At 38.2% G+C, this 19,345-nt stretch overlaps 1 protein-coding gene across 4 annotated transcripts in view; it reads right to left on the bottom strand.

The window, feature by feature from the left end:
• Window positions 1-7,190: 7,190 nt before the first annotated feature.
• Window positions 7,191-19,345, bottom strand: part of LOC124307324 (disheveled-associated activator of morphogenesis 1) — a 58,099-nt gene continuing 45,944 nt past the window's right edge. For all 4 annotated transcript variants that reach the window (XM_046768863.1, XM_046768864.1, XM_046768861.1 and 1 more), the window contains exons 3-11: window positions 13,224-13,532; window positions 12,934-13,158; window positions 12,247-12,844; window positions 11,891-12,165; window positions 10,784-11,589; window positions 9,635-10,071; window positions 9,346-9,473; window positions 9,008-9,178; window positions 7,191-8,699 (exon numbers count right to left, since the gene is read on the bottom strand). In XM_046768863.1, the coding sequence (XP_046624819.1) occupies window positions 8,433-8,699; window positions 9,008-9,178; window positions 9,346-9,473; window positions 9,635-10,071; window positions 10,784-11,589; window positions 11,891-12,165; window positions 12,247-12,844; window positions 12,934-13,158; window positions 13,224-13,532 (3,216 nt within the window). In that variant the 3' untranslated portion in view covers window positions 7,191-8,432. The remainder of the gene's footprint in view (window positions 8,700-9,007; window positions 9,179-9,345; window positions 9,474-9,634; window positions 10,072-10,783; window positions 11,590-11,890; window positions 12,166-12,246; window positions 12,845-12,933; window positions 13,159-13,223; window positions 13,533-19,345) is intronic.

Below are 19,345 nucleotides of genomic sequence, written 5' to 3'. Positions count from 1 at the left end.
TTACTCGGAAAATGAATTGATATAATTTATTATAAATATGACAAGTTCGAAAGATTTTAGATACCACATAATTACAATTGCCATTAAATATCATAAGAATATTAATTAATTGATTAATAATATAATAAATTGTATAAGATTATTCATAGCTACTGAATATGTGCTTGCACGAAAAATGGATTGAAATAATTTATTGTAAACGTGACAAGTTTGTAATATTTCAGATGAAATATAATTACAATTGCCATCAAATATTATAAAAGTGTTTTACTCACCCAGCACAAATCCTCGTCCTCCTCGTCCTCCTCCTTGTCCACCTCCGACCACCTTTAACCACCTCGAACAACCACCGATAACTACCTCACCTTTTACCTTGAATAGTAATAAATATTTTCAGTATGAGAACACATAGAAAATATTGTGTAAGGATTAATATAATCGAGTAATTGAATAGTTAATTAATCAATATTATAACAAATTGTATAAGCTCATTCATAGCTACTGAATTTGTGCTTGCGCGAAAAACGAATTGAAATAATCCATTGTAAACATTACAAATTTGAAAAATTTTAAATACTTCATAACTACAGCTGCCATTAAATATTATCAGAATATTAAACTCACTGAGTACAAATCCTCGTCCACCTTCATCTCCTTGTCTTTCTCGTCCTCCTCCTCGTCCAACTCCGAACACCTTCAACCACCGCCAATCACCTCCAACAACCACCGATAACCGCCTCAGAGTACATTTCGAATAGTAATAAATATTTTCAGCATAAGAACACGTTGAAAATATTGTGTAATGATTAATATAATTAATTAATTAATTAATAGTAGGAAAAATTTCAGTAGCGTATTTATAGCTACTGAATTTGTGCTTGCGCGAAGAATGAATTGAAATGATTTATTGTAAACATGAACCAGGAACCACGGAGCGCTTATCCTGGAAGTCGAGTTTCACCACGTCGCGGACCCGAAGCGCGGGATCCGGGAGGTTGAGAACCCGGTACTCGAAATTTGCGGAGCGCGACTCTCATCCGTCCGCTCTACTGCGCGGTTGTTTCCCGACTGAGGAATTCGGCTAGCTGATTTGAGATTGGTGACGTCACTTTCTGAACATCCGACATCCAAACTTTGGTTTCGACCTTTAATACTATGTATGATGATGTATGATGTATGATGTATGATGTATGATGTATGATGATATGATATGATGTATAATGATTTTAGTTTTCACATTTCATACAAGAAATACACACTTCATCTCTCCTGCCGATTCCAGACTCAAGCCGCCAGGCCCTTCGATGGTCAGCCGTTGACTGAAGATATATCCTTCGGTTAACGGGTCAGCTGATAACGCTGCCGTTCTGCGATAGTTGGATGATGAAAAATTTCGCTCTCGTCTTTCAAATGTGTGTTAAAATACACTTGAAGTGTTAAGAAGCCTCGTTCTTTCTCTTCCTATCACCTTTTTAGGTCTTTAAATCACTACGCTGCGTTAAATACTGTCTCATGTACGGAGCATCCATTTCATCTCGTTCAAAATTAGCGCATCCGTGATGTATTACAGTTACTCTGAATTTTTTTCCATCCGAACACTTTTCGAAAAACTTCACTGCTCCTCTACCCAACGTAGATACTTCACTTGCGACTAGCTAGAACAACGTTCCGATTCTATGCCTACGAAAATCCAAGATCGAGAGAGCAAATGAAAAGTTGTGGGAACATTCATGAATATTCATGTTATGGAAGACATCGTGCGCTTGTCGAATAGAATCCCATTTCGAAATGAATAATTCTTTCCTTTTCATATCATAGCTAATCTAGTAATATAGGTAAATAGGATGGTTGGAGGTGTTTACTGAGTTCTAATTTTTGGACTTCATCAATTTCGGAGAAAATGTATTTGAATAAAGCCACTTTCTCTGCTGATTTACGAAACGAGTCGTGATTGAATACAGCCCCCATACACCAGATGATCTCTCTCTTCGATAAGATACTGATCCATCACTCATTCTTTCAACGTCGAATAAGAACGTATTTGTACGCACGCCGAAGTATTGCTACCAGACTGATGTGCAGAGGATGCATCGGTTTCCGACCTATCAGTCGAGTTCTCACATCTTTTAGATGCCACAACTTTATTGTAAGCTGCAGACTCAGAGGATTAGATGGCCGGTGTGAAAAAAGTCTTCGGAGGCGTTGCCTAAAAATATATAAAGTTTGTAATGAAGTTCTTCTCAACCGACAGCTATCGCGTGCAAAACGTTGGTAATATACCGTCGTCAACGTGAAATTGAAAAGTTGAGAAAGTATTGCACAAGCAATATGTACGACGGAATTATACAGTGAAAAAATAAACGCAATCAAATACATGAACGTGTATGATTTATATTTACCTGAATATATCGAATCTTTTATAGACGACAGTGGCATCTTTAAGATGATCAGTTTATTTTTCCAAAGTTTTTTAGAAAATCAACTATGACCAGCAAATATTTTGAAAAAAATTTGAAATGCTTCATATTTAGTTCCAATCGTTTCAAGAATGTTCCCATGAAGAATTTGTTTTCCGATCTGATGAGTACTTTTAAAGTTACGAAATGAAAAAATTCAATGTCTCATTGTCTCAAATTTTGAAAATATACCAAAAAATCCGAAACATTCTTCTCTTCGCTAGAGATGCGTTGAAGATATGATTCTAAGTTTTTTTTAAAATTTGAAATCGGTAATCGGGTTTTAATTGAGAAAAATTGCGTAATGGATTTTTATTATTGTTGAGTGAAAAGCGTGTCAACCTAAATGGTACAAACACGTGGCTTTGGAATTTGATGTAGATGTCAAAAAAAAGTAGATGATTGGTTGCAAAATCTTCTAAAAACTTGGAGTCTCCTGTGTCGAATGATCCATTGCTCTGTGACGGAATGCCCTTCTTCCGTTACAACACATAAATAAATTAAAATAATAAATAATTTCGTACATCACCTTCACCGCATCTCCGTGTCAACGTTGAATAAAAGAACAAGAAAAAATAAAACAGAACGTATAACCAGTTGATAAAACGTTCGAACTGTTATTTCCTATCGTGTATATCATAGTAAAATCGTCGTTATTTGTATAAAATGTATATAATGTGTGTATCCGAGTATGATTTTGTCCTCGTGTTTGTCCAGTTTCGTCCGTTAATTTATTCAATTGCCGTGATTGCCTTTTCGTAGTTTATTGATTATATATGTTTCTGATTTTTTTTTTATAGTTCTAGTGCTTGTTTAAATTTGATAAATTGGTGACTATTGGATAAATATATCATTTTCGAAGAGCTCACTCCATTTTTATATCTATCTATATTATGTTTTTGACACGTGCCACCGGTTCGGTCGTTGTCGAGGAAGTGAAAGCGAGAAACAGTGAGGACCAAACTCATGGGCATAGCTACGGAGGTCAAGCCTTTACACTTACTGACGTTCAAATTTTGTCGTGATTTAGGCGGGCTTATTCAACTGTTATAGCTCATCTTTCAGAAAAATTATCAACGTCAGTTATTACCGCCAATACGTCAGAAACATATTTTTTATTGCAGAACTATGCGAAAAATTTAAGAAACATTAGAAGCCTGCACTCTAAATATTACTCAAACCTCGACTCAATCTAATGCAATTTAAAATCTTGAAAAAAACTATCGGGACTTGTTACAGCTTCCAAAAGTTTAGATGTGCAAATACGTTATTTTTTTAATGGGTGAAGCAAGACAAAAAACTATAGTCCAAAATTTGAAAATTTTGGGTGTTATAATCACTGACTAAAGACATAAATTTCCATCAACGTTCTCTACAAGTATGTAAATCTATTCCATCTCTCACAACTATACTTTTATTCCATATTCCAACAAGCAAATTTATAACTCATTCTTCATCCGATTCAACTCCTTTTTTTTCTGAGTTCTAATTGCTCTGGAAGTATCGATTCGAACATTCATCAGAATCAACTTTCTACGGATAACAATTTCACAGTCAACAGTGTTTTCTTGAACATTAAAAATGAATCATTGATATCAAATTAATACTAGTTTTTCCCTTTTTGTCTGAATTGATTATTTCTTCATTCGTAAAATTGAAGTAGGAATTATTTTTAATTTTCAGAATTATTTCTCATTTCCGAAGTTGAAAAATTCTAATAGGGATTTTTTTTTCGTTCTCTTGATTCATAACACTGACTAAATAATCAGTTCTTTTTGACTGTCGCGTGTATGGGATCGGGGAGAGCGGCCGAGTGTACAAAAAATAACACTTTTACGGTATGTACTCATCTCGAATGTTGAATGCTGTGCGCCAAATGTCTATCAAGAATTATAATTACGCAAACAGGTTTGCAAAGTGATTTCAAAGTGAAATTGAGAATTTAATATCATTACATATGGGCAATCCGACTAAGGATAAATATATAATATATTAGTTGCATAAATCACACACGATGATATATCGATGGAATAATAAGGTCTGATGAAGGAGCTGAACCAAAGAAAAATTAAGATTGAAAATATAGCTTTTGATTAATTTAGTTGACTGTTTCGTGGATAAATTTTAAATTCCCCGACTTACCAACAGTTCATTTTTGCATTTTCTTACATTCAAAAAATGTAAAATGAAGCTTTTGTCAAAATCAGAGCTGCATTGGTTTTGTCAAGAGCATTGTTTACTTCTTTAAGCTTTAATTAAATGAAAAGTGATCTATGTGAGAATTTAACCTTCGAAAGTTTATTCAGTTTCGAGCAAAGTTATATAAATATATTTTTGATATATTTGAAGTTTATGCATTTCTAATCATGAGTTGAAGGTTTTAAATATAACACTTGCATGTGGAAGTAACTAGAATTCAAAAATTGAACAATATGAAATTAATTGCACCTTTAAAATGTAAAACAAGTATTCATTACTCGATCAAGCACACGGTAAATTAATTTACTTCTTTTTATTATTGTGAAAAATCTAAACCTATATCCCATCCTTCCTGAATCCCGCATTTATTGAGTTTTAATGTCGATTTTTTTACATGATACGCGTAAAGATTTCCAGCTTATGGGCTTTAACAAAAATGACAATTGCAACCAGACAAATGATTTCGAAATCAAAAAATCGTAATAAATTTACGGCATTTATGCAATACGTGTTCGGGTTAGGTTAAGGAGAAGTTATATGTATGACAAGGAAAGGTTCGTATATAAATTCGTTTATTGTCACGATATACCGAGTACCGAAGTTCTCTGTAAACAGACGCTCTTACTCCAGCGCGATCGTTTATACGTTCAGAAAACCCCCCCTCCCATCGCCAATCGCGGAGCGGGGAGGGGTGCGCACGCAACTGATAATGCTCGACATCCCGAGAATCTTCATTTCAGTATAAATTAAATCTATACTTATTTATTTGTCATTTGTTACTTGTATTATTCAGCGCTACGGTAAATAACCCACAATGTGATATTTTTGGATCAAGTTTCCGCAGAATCGAATAAATATCCTCACTTTACGCGTCATCACGACTCCAAATTTTACTTCGAATCTCAGAGAGAAGAAACTCTCCTCTGATTGTAGTAATTTTAATTCTCTGTTTCTCTCCCTCCCTCTCTCTCGTCCCCATGCTCGCGACGTCAAAATCGGCCCCAGGTCAACACACGGTTTACCTGTGCACGAGTGAATGATCCAACAAATCTCGGCAGCAACTTCCGCGACGGATCTAACGCACACCCGGGGTTATTCCAAAGGACGCCCTGGGCCGTATGGCTTATCGGTTTAGGGGACCCATGTCTCCCCGTACCTTTCGAGATTTCTAGGCGACGAGAGAGAGAGAGCGAGAGGTTCATATTCTTCGCAGTTAAATATTATTCTATTATTCCTGCGCAACCTGTTACAAATTTACATTCTCAATGGAAAACGACATCGTCCGAAGCTTGTCGCATTTTTGAATGATCGTCCTCTCTTAATAAACCAATTTTAAAATTCTCACCAAAGGACATTTCATTCGGAAAGGCAAATTCTGGACAAGACCTTCTGCGCGCAACAGATTTCCTGCGATTCCACGATCGGAATTTATTGACTGTTTGTTTTGTGAAAATCAGGTCGTGACGATCAATCAGTTCACGCTTCTACATATCGAAATATTTCCACGAAAGGGAAACGGCAATAGCGAAAACTCAAGTGTAAATGCCTTACGCAACATTTTCATAATTTAATTTTAATTTTTATTTTAATATGACAACAAATGAAATCCGACATTCGAGACAAAGTATTGACAATAACTAAACGGAAACGCTAATAATCAAGTAATAGTAATTGGAACATATTAATTTGGATGGAAACAGTTACAGTAATTAAATAATAACAGCTAAACAGCAACAATACGTATAGCCAAAAAACTAGGCATAAACAATATGGATTTTTTGGTTTCTTTATTATCCGAAGTTAGACTAGTCAGGTTCATTTGCAATTGGGGGAAAAATTTGCATTTCTAAATTTAGCACTTGGATATTAGCATTGTGAAAGAAAATCTGACGTCTATACAACCTAGAAGCGGATCGAAAATTTTCAGGATGGAACGTCACATCGGAATTGAGAGAAGTACTACTCAACCATTATTTAGAAAAGGCTAAATATTATTATGCCAATGTATAATCACAATATTTTACGATTATAGTGAAACAAAACTTATCTTGTAATTTGCGATTCATTTTTTTACTTATTATTTTTAGTGTACGAAATGTACGGTAATATAATATTTCTCGGTCAAGAATGTTAGTCGTTCGAAAAATTCCCGGCTGCTATATGAAATTCCCGTATATTTCCCGCATTTTCATGGGCACTTGCAAATTCCCGTGTAATTTTCCGTTTTCCAAGAAACCCGGTTACTGGACACTCCGATTCGCTCTCAATTTTTTTATTTCCAAGCCATTGAAACTCCTATTTAAGAATTTATTTGCAGATTATAACACAACTTTCGAACTTTAATATGATTAATTACGTATAAAGGTATACTAAATATCGAGGGAAATTTTATTTGAAATGGAATATTTAAACCCGATACACTGAAACACGTCGAGAGTTTTACGATGAAGAAGGTAAAACCATTTCACGCATTGATACGCCGACGCACGTAACTTTGTATTTTTTATTTTATTTTTATTTCGTTTCCTCATATATATTAATACATATTGATATTAATATTATACGGTAAATATATTAATCGGACATTATGTTTAATCTTTTATCATAATAATTAGAAGAGTAATAATAACGGTAATAATAAGACATTGATACTAAATATTTACAAAAGTACAAAAGCTTAGAAAACATTGATCCTTATACATTGATCGTTACATTTATTTATTTAATTGATTTCGTTTTTTCAATCCTTTTTTTCTACACATTGAAATCTACGTATTTCCTCGTAATATTGAATTCATATTTCATGTAAGGCTGTTTTGTTTCACATGTTGATAAACTAATCTTACTATGATCTTGTTTTATTTTCGTTTCAGAAACTATAAATTTCGACTATGATCCTTAGTTTCAAAGTGCAGTTACAAAAACTGCGTAGGCCTTAAAATGATCCTATGACCGGAGGAAAATAAACTCTACACGTTTGATACTTACGGGATAGGTATTTTGTAGATGATTCAAAAACGGGGAAAACGAGCGGTATAATCAAAAAACCTACCTCTATCGATTGGTCCGATTATAGTACGTGTACATCAATATAATCTGTATCTTAAATATTTTGATCTTGAACTATTTACTTAATATTATTCATTTTTAGAAATTATATGACTGTTTTTCTTATTCCGCCTCATTTTAAATATCTCTTTAATTTTTGTTTGCTTTGATTTGATCTTCTCTCTCCATTCAATGAAAAGTTGACAACGTTTTAACGCGAGAAAAAAAAATAGCTATAATCTGCATAATGACTATTTACAACGCAAAATATCACGCATGCTGTCTTTTCTACTAAAAAACCACTAATTTCTTTCCTTCGAAACAGAATCTTTACCCAATCGAGTATTGGGTTCGATTGAATGATTACCGAGGTATCTTGACGACATTTTTCATAACTTACTTATTGAGCTTGACAATCTTTTTCCGGAAAACCTTTATCGTGATAAGTGTATTCCATACTGAAATAAATATTTAACTCTCTGTCTTGGCACTCGAATAATTTTTTCCAGTCTTTCGCATATAAATCTAAATTCGAAAGAATCGCAGACACGGAAGTTCAGGACGACCGAAAATTCTTATCTACACGCATCTATTGAATTAATAACTTCGAGCCGGGACTATGAGCAAAAAGAGATTCGTAAAAGTCGTGGCAATTGAAAGAAAAAAAAAACAGATTATATCACAAGTGTGAAGATATCTGCAACTGAATACTGCGTCCTATTCAAACGACTAATGCCGTTCCCTGGAATCTTCCCTGTGTGCGCTGTGCCTTCGGGATTCTTGACCACTGGGTGTCACTGGTCTGCGCTTCGACCTCTTGAACTTAGCAATGTCCTCACCGAAAACATCACCGGTGCGTAGAGCTGATATCAAGTCATCAAACTCGCCCTTGTTGTCACCTTGATTATTTCCATTACTCTGAGTCTTATTTCCCAGCGAGATACTGTTCAGGATACCCTCTCGAGAATTTTTCCTCTCCATCGTCCGTTTTCTTAGCTGTTCAAAATAAATTTCTTATTATTACGTGGGTTAGTTGGGCGAAAGTTTCATTTATCAAGGTATAAAGGCTTTTGGTCGGAAAAGTGACGAGATCTCGTGACTTGAATCAGATCACACGATGAATTTTAATCCCTGAGAAACTCAAGTGGCTTGGTTAAAAAACGGCAACGTCTTTTAACGTGCACACCAATCACAGATATTTTATTTTCAATTAAACGAAGAGTATTGCGGATAGCTTCTATTTTGATTCGAATTACAGATTTTAGAAGTTGAATTAAAAAGTGAAAAAATTCTATTCCGCATACCTCTTGCTCCTGCTTTGCTCTGCGCTCTTCTTCTTCGACCTTCCTCCTCATATTTTCCACGTCTTGTCTTGCCTCAGCTAAAGCTTGGAGGAAATTTTCGAAAATACCAAAAAATTCGTCAGGCTGTACGCCAGCCGAATCTTCGCCAAACAATCGCACTGCTCTATCAAACTGTAAAGCCGAATAATTTCATCACCACTGAAGGCATTCAAATATGTCAATATTTTGTGCATTCAACGTTATTTGTAATCTGAGTCACAAATAAAATCAATGACAAGCCATAAGAAGAAGGTGAAAATAAATTAAAAACTGATTTAAAAGAACGTAAAAATAATCACCCTAGTTTTCATATCTTGGAACAGATCTTCAGCTTCCGCTAGTCTGCATGTAGCTTGTGCCTGAAATTCCCTCATTGCTGGGAGGAACATGTCGCCTTGGAGTACTTGGGATTGTCCCCTGTGGAATTCTGAAAAGCAAAAGACATTCACGTCTACAAGAAATTGGTACCACACTACTCTGAACTATACGTGAAATCATGTAAATTTTTAGATTACTGTAACATTTTTCGAACGCAATTAATAATGCAAGAAGCGTGAGTGAGTACTGTTTCCAAGGTTTCAAGCCTACCGATTTCCCGTTGCACGTCAGACAATCCGTTTTTCAAATTCGCAACTTCTTTTTGCAGGTCAGCCATGCTAACTCTGGCGGCGGTTCTGACGTGCGGCATGTCTTCCTCGATGTCAAGAACCTCTCTGAACCTCGACTCCAGCATTTGGACCAGGTAGTGAAGAAGCGTGGTGCCCTTTGCGCACGACGATTTAGTATCCACCAATCGATTGAGAGACGCCAATCTAAACCCGGCCGCATTGCCACGGGCGTTACCTCGATTCACGTAATTTCCGAGAGCCAAAACTAACTCCAAAAGTTTCCTCAATCTCCTTGAACGCGCCACTTGACGGCTTGCTTCCAGAACCGATCGCATTCGCGGCGTCAGCTCGGCGATACTGGCAGCAAATTTTTTCTTGTAGTGCAAAGACCTTAACCTCTGCTCGTAATGAGGTACTCTGGAATAAGTGTCAAAAGGAAGAATTAGGTACGTTTTATGATGAACTTGCATGCTTAATGTTACTGCTGATCCTCTTAAAATTGGAATGGAACTGTTGGGATTAAAAATGACCGATTAAGCATGGTGGAGAAAAGTACAAAATACTGGTAAGAAGAGGTCACCGACTATTAAATATTTTTGACATACAATGGGATCGAAATAAAGAGACCCATATCTCGGTGATTCACTGAATGGGCATTTTTTAACGGGGAAAAAATGTTGAAAATTTGTTTTAGATACCCTTTGAAAAATGGTCTAATTTGCTACGAATCTTACTAAAACGTGCTGGTACATTTTTTTCAACTAACAATGGACTCATAGGCTATAAAATTTTTGTTTTATACTTGATCTTGTTCAAATTTAAAATTGCGGTTAAAAATAAACGAGTATTCAGGATTTACTTTCGCCTGACAAGTGTCCGTTCAGTAAAACGCCATGGCATGGGTCTTTTAATTTTGGGTCGACATTGGGTACATTTTTTTTTAATGAGATCGGCTCATCTTCGCGCGCTATATCTCTTTGTGAGAGTTCTCTGGATAGCTGATTTTAGATCATGCAATAAACATGACCATGTAATTCATGAATTCCACTCTTATTTATGTGCCTGCGGATGAGCTATTTTGCTTAAAAAGGGACACACGAAGTGTGAAATGCAACACGCCGCGACTCACTTGGATATTTGATACAAGAAGCAATCCGCCCTGCTTTGGAGGTCCTTCTGATGAAGGTCGAGTAACGCTGACTCCTCGGAGGATGGTATGTACTTGAGGAGTTGTTCAACCATGTCTATGTGAAGTATATTCTGTTGATCCATGGACAAAATGGCCCTGGTGATGTCGTTGTCGGACATTTTGAGCTTGGACAGAAGAATGGTGCAGTTTTGCGCCCTCCTCGAGTCGATGACAGACATGGTCTTCTTGTTTTTACCCAAGTTCCGGAGGTCCTCTATCGAGCCTTCAGTCGGTACGCCATTCTTCTGATAGGCGCAAAATATCTTGTCAATGGACTCGAGGTCCATTACGTTGTAGAGCTTCGTGTCGTCCAATTCGGACCAAATCGTGCCCTGAAGCTTCTGCTCGGGTATTTTTGACCAGTTGAAAGACTTGAGCGGATTTCCGGGCTGCGGCACATTTTTGACAATCTCAACTTTCATGGGCGGTGGAGCAGTCGGCATCAAAGAGGGGGGAGGTGGCGGGGCCAGTGGAGGTGGCGGTGGGGGTGGCGGCATTGGTTTGGCCTCGACCTCCGCGACCTCGTCCTCGACGATCTTTATCGTAGCCTTGGCATCATCCGGAAGACTCCCCGAAGCAACGAGCTGTTCCAGTCGCTTCCTCTCCGACTTTTCATTGTTTACCTGCCGCGAAAGGGTCTCCACGTTGTCCTGGAGCTCGGATATTCGTTGTTTCGTCTCTATGTGCAACGACGTCTCCTTCTCAAGCCGTTCCTTTATCCTCGATAGACTGGCCTCCATGTCTTCCTGCGAAAGTTGTGATTACGGGACATCAAAATTGACAATTCCTCAAGTAACACAAATTCAATTTTTGACTTATTTCAGCAGAAAATGAAGTCAACTAAACAGAAACTCATGAAAAGATCGCGTTTGAAGCCTTTAGTAGACAACATATCAACCAGACATTCACGAATGTCTGCCAGGTTGTCAATTCGAGAAGTCGACTGCACATAGACTTAACATCATTAAAAAATAGTGTGCCACCTAGGTCTTGACTTCGACCAGTTTTTTCAGATTGTTTTTTTTTTTTTTAATATGGTATACTCACTTTTTCCTGCGTCCTAAGGTCCAGTTCCTGTTCCTTCTTGGCCAGCCGGGATGACATGTCCGAGTTTTCTTTTTCCAGTTCTTCGGCCTTCTTCTTGGCCGCTACAAGCTCTTCCTCCTTCGCAAGAAGATGGACAATTTCCTTAACGTTTATCTCGATTGGAGCAACGTCTGGATTTTTTGTCGGTGGAGTTCCGGTACCTTCCGATTGAAGGACGATCTGCTGAACGATCCGGTCAAAGAGGAGCCAGTGTTGAGGGTGCGAGCCGTAGTCAACTGTTAGAAATAATTAGGGAAGGGTTAATCACGCCGACGGAAGCATTTCCAGAAGTGCTGACTAGAGAATTTCATACATACGAGGCAGCAGAAGACAATGCTCCAACAGACTCAAAAGATGAGGATACGCTGCGGTATGACTGAGCTTTCTTCTCAACAAATCGAACATAGCTGTAGCGCTCTTCGTGTCGACGTGTTCCTTCTCGAATTTCCGGGCCAATTCCTTCTCATCTTCATTTCTGACCATCTCGAAGAAGTCCAAGTGCCTGTCCAGCGTCTCGTTCTCATATTTTCTCAGCTTCTCGATGATGGGTTGAATACCGAGCATCAGCAGTTCGTACCTCAAGTGAAGTCTGAACTCTAGGGTGACTTGTCCGGGGCCGTAATTCAGCACCGCGTTTATAAACGACATTATCGCCGTCTTCAGAGACAGGTTATCCTTGTATATACCGAAATTCTTGTCCAGATCGTTCACTATACTCTGAAACCTTGTTCTCTCAGAGTGATATTGCTGGAAGTGTAACATCGCTTCGAGGACCTTCCGGTGACCGCCGGGTACGAGGCAAACAGCACCGAGTATTTCCAAAACCGATATTTTCGTCTTAATATTTTCCGTAGCGAGGGACTGTGATATCGTATTTATGGCTGTTGGATGAGCCAGGACGTGAGCTCTTCCGTTCTGTAAGAGGGCAAGGATTTCCAGAATAAAGGCTCGTCAAGTCCAGTGATCGGTCACTCATTTTCTCTGTTAATGCAAGATGTACCTACCGAATTGTTCATAAGAGCTTTCAAGCAGCCAATAACACTCGTGTGGAGGTTGCTGTTCGTCGCGTCCGTGTCCATTGTCCCTAAAACCTGAAGAAGCGCGGTAAGACCATCGAGCTCTATAAACCTCAAAACGAAGCTATGCGGCTGGGTCCGAAGAGCCGTCTTCAGGGCTTCGACCTGCCGCATTTGGTTTGAAATTTCCTCGCCTTCTTCGGGAAACGGGGTCTGTCAAAGGCAGAAATTTGGGATTAGGATCATCCTGGGCGGCGGTGAAGAGTCGGAGAACTTACACTAGCGATCGTTTTGACCCTGTTGATGTAGTCCTCGGGATCACCGCTCAAGTCTGTTGTTCTCAGTCCGCCATTGTCCAGGGTGCCATTACCCTTCCGGGAGCAGTAAATCTGCCATTTTTTATTAGCCGGTAGAGCCAAGACCGCTTGTCTGTTCGTTTGTGTAAGATCCAACTCCTCCACCAGCTCTAGGAACATTTTATTCAGCTCCTCCTCCGCGGGCATTGGCAGCGTCGGGGTCATCGCTTGCAACGTTAACGTACCCGTGTGCTCCACTACGCAATAGGTTATCTCCGGCGGTTCGTCATCCTGAGAACAGGTGCAATAAACTTTGAAGAAACTGCGTTAGGTGCAAAACGCAAAATTTTATCGAGTACAGTTTGTACAGGGTACACAGTTCAATATCATTGTCGATAATAGAGTTAACCATTACTCAGTTGACTGATTAATAAAACAATATACTTGGAGAGTCTACACGAAAAAACGCGGCGATTGTATCTGTGCCACGATCTGTTAAACTTCAGTGGCAACTGTCTTTTCAAAAATGAATGAAGAACTCGGTTTGAACCCGTTTTTCCGATTACCACTGCATACTCAAGGTATTGCGACATGCCAAGGAGATAATATTTCATCAGCGAATCGCCGCAGCAACAGCTAGTCGCGTCTTCGTTCCAACTTTCATTATTATCACGAATAGTTTAACCTCGATTAGTTAGCATCGATGTTGGACCAAAACTACAAGTTGATGCTCACACTGAGATTCCTCGATGATAAATTTGTGAAGAGTGAACAAAATCTAGGTACTTGTTCCACGGTACGAAATGGTGAAGTTGTTGATTAAATATTGCACCGATACAATCGCTGATTAATCAAACTCGTATTGATCAAGCTTGATCGATCGAAACTTCACGCTCAACACGGGTACAGTGACCAAGAATAGGCACACAGAGATGTTTCTAAGCCGTATCTAACTCCAAGGTCATGAACCGGCAAGCTCTTCACTGAATTCCAGAATCGGTAGGCTGTTACTTGCAGTAACAGTCTCCCATAGTAAAGAAGATGCCGCCGCAGATGATCTCGGCAGTCGGATATAGGCAATGCGCGGGAATAAGGCAATAACCACTACAAAGGTCAGGCGACCGGCTCGCATGCTGCTGCAAGATTCCTAAGGTTCTTTCACACGTGACTAGGAAAGTCCCCCGTCCACATGCACGAGCTGCCTTCATGTACACGTGCACGTTTATATCCATCATTCATCGCTCCACTGATCACCGGACTCCGCAGGTCTGCGAAGATGGACCGCGACGGAAGAAGCCTCGAGCAGAAATTCTACAACGAAGATTACCTGCAACGTCGGCAACATTTCTATACCTGCACTTCACGACGTTACCTCCAATGAAATACTATTCTTCCAATCGCAGGTGTATTGTATGGGATATTCCGTATCGTGGTGGTGCTTCTGACCGTAGGACCCACCGTCTTCGAAGTTTTCTTTCCAATTTTCTGCAATATCTGGTGTAAAATGTTTCCCGGCAAACTAGAGGTGACAACTTTTTCCGTTTTCCTAGCAATATCAATTAGAAATTATCAAATTCGACGTAAAGGTCATCTTGAAATTTGATTGTTCGAAATTTTGATTTACACCTATCTAGAACAGTTTGACAATCTTTTCGAAACACTACATAATATCATTCCAACTGAAAGAAAGAAATAAAAATAGTAATTTTTGGTAGATGAAAAACGAGTTCACATGGAATCCTCCATATATGCATATACAAACAGTGTTTCTGATCACCGAGGTGGTTACACGTGAGTGCGAGCAAATGCCTAGCCTGCAATTTGCGAGAGTCTGGTAGCTGATATCGGAACGTGGCAGTGGAGGCTGCCCGAACGCTGCTGAAAGCTTTTAAATATCAATAGTGTATGCAGTCAGGTTATCGAGAGGTATAGGCACCTGCCAATATCCATTGTAAGAGAACGTGTGAATGTTGCGTTTTATAAAAAGAAGTGAAAAGATTGGAAATAAAAATAAAAAACCTCCTTCACCGCGGAGACTGCAGATATTGTATAATCTGTAGACGCCGCGCTTTTAGCTTAAGAGAATCAGAACCGGGCGTGAGCTGAAAGAAATAAGGAGTGTATGGAAGTACATCGTGGGCTAGTTGCCAATTTTTAAGGAAAAAAAATATCGCTTGTATTCGATACCTTCATCATCGTTTCGAAAAAACTTGTATTAAATAATCAACAAGATTCTAACAAATCTTATGAAAAGTCTTCAGCCGGACTCCGTAGATTTCATCATTCGGAAGAGTTCCTGAAATTTTGCGACGATTCGTCAAATTTCACGTAATCCCCTCAGATTTTTTTTAGTGCCATTGTCAATTACTGGGATTCACAGTATTTGACAATAACGTCATGCATGCAGGAATCGCGACAAAGCTAATCAGCTAAATTTTTGTGCAGATGGTATTACCATCATGACGTTGACTGACAGCAAAATTGCTAAAATTTCGCAAATTGTCCATTTTCAGCTTTTATCCCCGAATCTGCATAGTTCAATAGCAGCACACAATTTTCTACGCATTTCTGAATTGGTTTCTCCGAATGTTACGATAAAAATTCCGACATTCCCGCCTACAACGAACACCTTGTACACAATTTGCTCGTGTCGTTACCATTTTCACAAAACCTTCGTTATGGATTAGCATGTAGCTCGTGCTGAAATGCATGCTGTGGTCTCGTTCGCGGTCGGAGAGTCAAGGACCCCGGACTAACGCATAATAGGCAGGTGGAATCTCGGACGAAGTTACAAACAGCAAACTCGACGCGTCCGTGACATTGCAAGGCCCCACGATGCGCGGCTGCGGAATGAATATTGCATTGCCAAATATCTGAACTGAATTATTTATCATCCGAACGATTTTTCAGGAAAGACAAGTACGGACACACCAGACATTTCACCAGCGTATAACACGTAATAAATCGTTTAGTTATTCTTGACACTTTCCATGGGAAAGAATCATGCACGTAATACCGACGGGTGGCATACTTAAATTACGAGACATGAATCCGCACAACGTTTATAAGCATTAATCGTTTCTGGTAAATATCATGGGAAGGGTGTATCAAAAAGTGTTAACCCTAGAACGCGCGTATCTTTTTTTACCTTCTAAGGCAAGAGCGGGGTAGTTAACAACTCCACGCTTTTCTCGTTCGTAAAATCCTTCTAAAAGCAATAATGGAACTCGTCAGTAAATCGATCTTTGAGTTTTTGAATAAGGAAACGAATGGTGTAGATCAAATCCAATTTTGTTGAAGTTTGGTTGGTGAAAAATTCAACAAACTACCAAAATGTGCTAAAAAGCGGCAAGAACGTCATTTTTCAAAGAAAATCTTATATATTTTTTTTTTTTGTAAAAAACCAACTTCCAAATTTCTAACGCGATTCTGAGAAGGATTCATCAGACTATTAGGAAAAAATTACTGTTCAAATGTCCCGTTGAAAAAACATATTTATTTCGCGATATAAATATTAGAAAAATACGGAATACGGAAATACGAAAAAAATCAGTAAAAATATAACAAACAAAAAGTATCGGTAAGGAGTTTTTGTATGTATTCACGTTCTTTCGTTTAAAGAATAGTATATATATCGTTATTGATAATAAATTGAGGAAGGAATCGTATAACTCATTCGACTGCAGTAGCGCAAAAGCAACAATGCACCGTTCGGTGTTTCTCGCAGACGACTAAGATATTTCTTAGATACATTTTCCGCGTAAAAAGATAAACTAGCGCACATTTTTTACAAAGCATTCGAGTTCACAGAGAAAATAGCTTTGGTATGTGAAGTATATAGCTTCAGATAGTCTATCTGACTACAGATACTTGAATTATGTAATAGCAAGTTAAATATTTTGACTCGAATAAAAAAGTAAAATTCACTCAACCCAGCCGATAATGTCAATTTTTAGCTTCAAAGCGCAGTTTGGAAGAAGGCTGAGGTAGTTTAAACTACCCCGTACATGCGTTCTAGGGTTAATTTCGGAGAAAACACAGAACACGGGAAAAATATAGGCTTACAAATTTCATCGAATGTCAAGATCAAATACATCCAAGCGATACTTATTTCATTGTTTATACACACGAGGAAAAAAAAACAAAAAATTTCAACAAATTTATTTTGCATTTTTTGGCATATTTCAAAATATTGTATGATTATTTTAATAGGCTCAAGTCCAATTAGTTTGAGTGCTTGGAAATCACCCCATGTTTCGTCCCTACAGTTTTGTGACAAAACTTTCCGTATAATATTGCTTCACCGGAAATAGATTTGAAAGAAAAATAATGAGCCGATTCAACCTTTTTTCTTTCAACTCCGCTGCGGTTGAAATTTTGATTTAGTATTTCAAAAAGTACGAGGAAGAAAAGAAGTCAAAGCGTTCGATGTAAAGCTAGTAAGATTTTCTCAAACTTACAGTATGGATATCGTTTACCAGGAAAATATTCGCGTATGATCGTTTTTATTCCAGATCAAAACGGGAATGTAAATCTCTTATACAATAACTAACCGGTAGTCTACTGGTAGTCGAAGGTACATGTAATACGTAAAATGTAATATTCGCAAGTATAGTCAATTCGTGTATCCACTCCATTCACTTTCATTTCTGATACGATTATTAAGGAGACATATCACGACGTGTGGTAACGATTCTCAGGAAAATGTAGGTTTTGTACAATACGCAGCGTGCATTTTAGTACGGAGGTTATACAATCACAGTTTCTGATCTCGGTATGGTAACGGATACTAACATTACAGTGGTCCACACGGTCCAAACATAGAATATCATGTGGGAAAAATCCTTAGACGCGTACGTTACAGTAAAGAATGCAGGAAATTCCGTCTAGTGTTCCTCTTCTTCAGCTGAATTTTCATGACCGTTGTGGCACAGCACGTGTACGGTACAGCGAACTGATTGCATACCATTAGTTCGCAATATATCGCAAATTAGTTCGTTGTGAATAGCAATAACCGAAGGGATTATCGCCAACAGATTTCACAGCAACTGGGTTGAATATTTCATCAGTTTAGTGCTATTTGGAGTTGCAAAAATACGCGAAGAGTTTTTTCGTAACAAACTTCTCATGGTTTCTGGCAATTTCCGGATATACCGTTCCTTTAACGATATTTATTAGGAAAAAATTTTGTGAAAGCTAATATTTCTGTAATCGATAATATTATAAAACGGGTAGGCTAGTAATTAAAAATCTTAACTAACTAGTTTCTAGGTTATAATATTAGATAATAAGATTGATATTCGATTTTCAGCGATTTAGATGTTCATTTCGAAATCTCCCATAAGCGGCTTTATAGCCGATATCTGATGCAACAATTGTGTTGGAAAGTCATTTGCGATTAGACCACTCCTTGGTAATGCCAACTAGTAAGAAATGGCTGCCTGTACGATAAAGTCTCTAGAAAATAGACCCCGGTACACCAACCATCACGGCATCTGTCGCCCCTGGAATAGACAACCGAAATAGCACGTTTTTAGGTTGGCGATAGCTTGGGTAATGTAGGGATCCGCTAACTCGAGTGCGTGCAAAATACGAGGCTACGGCGCGAATGAGCCTTATAGTCAGCAGATCCCTACATTACCGAAGCTAACGCCAACCTAAATTGAACGTGTCACTTCGGTTGCCCATTCTAGGGGCAACAGACGCCACTGACGGTGGGTGTAACATATACATGTTATCAATGTTTTTTATTCACGTACCTCAAGTACACAATGTAAATATATGCATACTTTTCATACATTTATTTCAGAAAGTCGGTAAAAAAATTTCAGTCCGATACAAGAAAACTCACGCAGTCTATTGAATATTTGAACGATGCTTGGACAATGTTTCCCTGATGCTAATCTCATTCGAAAAGCATCGAATAACGGCATTTTACGCGATCTTATGATGTGTGAGGTTTCAAAGTGATCTTCAAATGCAGCAAATTTACTACAAAAATTTTTTAAAACATTGCATCTTGTGGAAAAATAGATAATCTGTACGAGTATAAAATACTCGTCTTATTTACAAAAAGAAATTGAAAAGAACAATAAAGTAATCAT

Source organism: Neodiprion virginianus, chromosome 6 (assembly GCF_021901495.1).
Source record: "Neodiprion virginianus isolate iyNeoVirg1 chromosome 6, iyNeoVirg1.1, whole genome shotgun sequence".
Taxonomy (NCBI): Eukaryota; Metazoa; Arthropoda; class Insecta; order Hymenoptera; family Diprionidae; genus Neodiprion; species Neodiprion virginianus.
The sequence above is the reverse complement of the archived record's forward strand: the minus strand, read 5'-3'. Positions and strand labels throughout refer to the sequence as shown.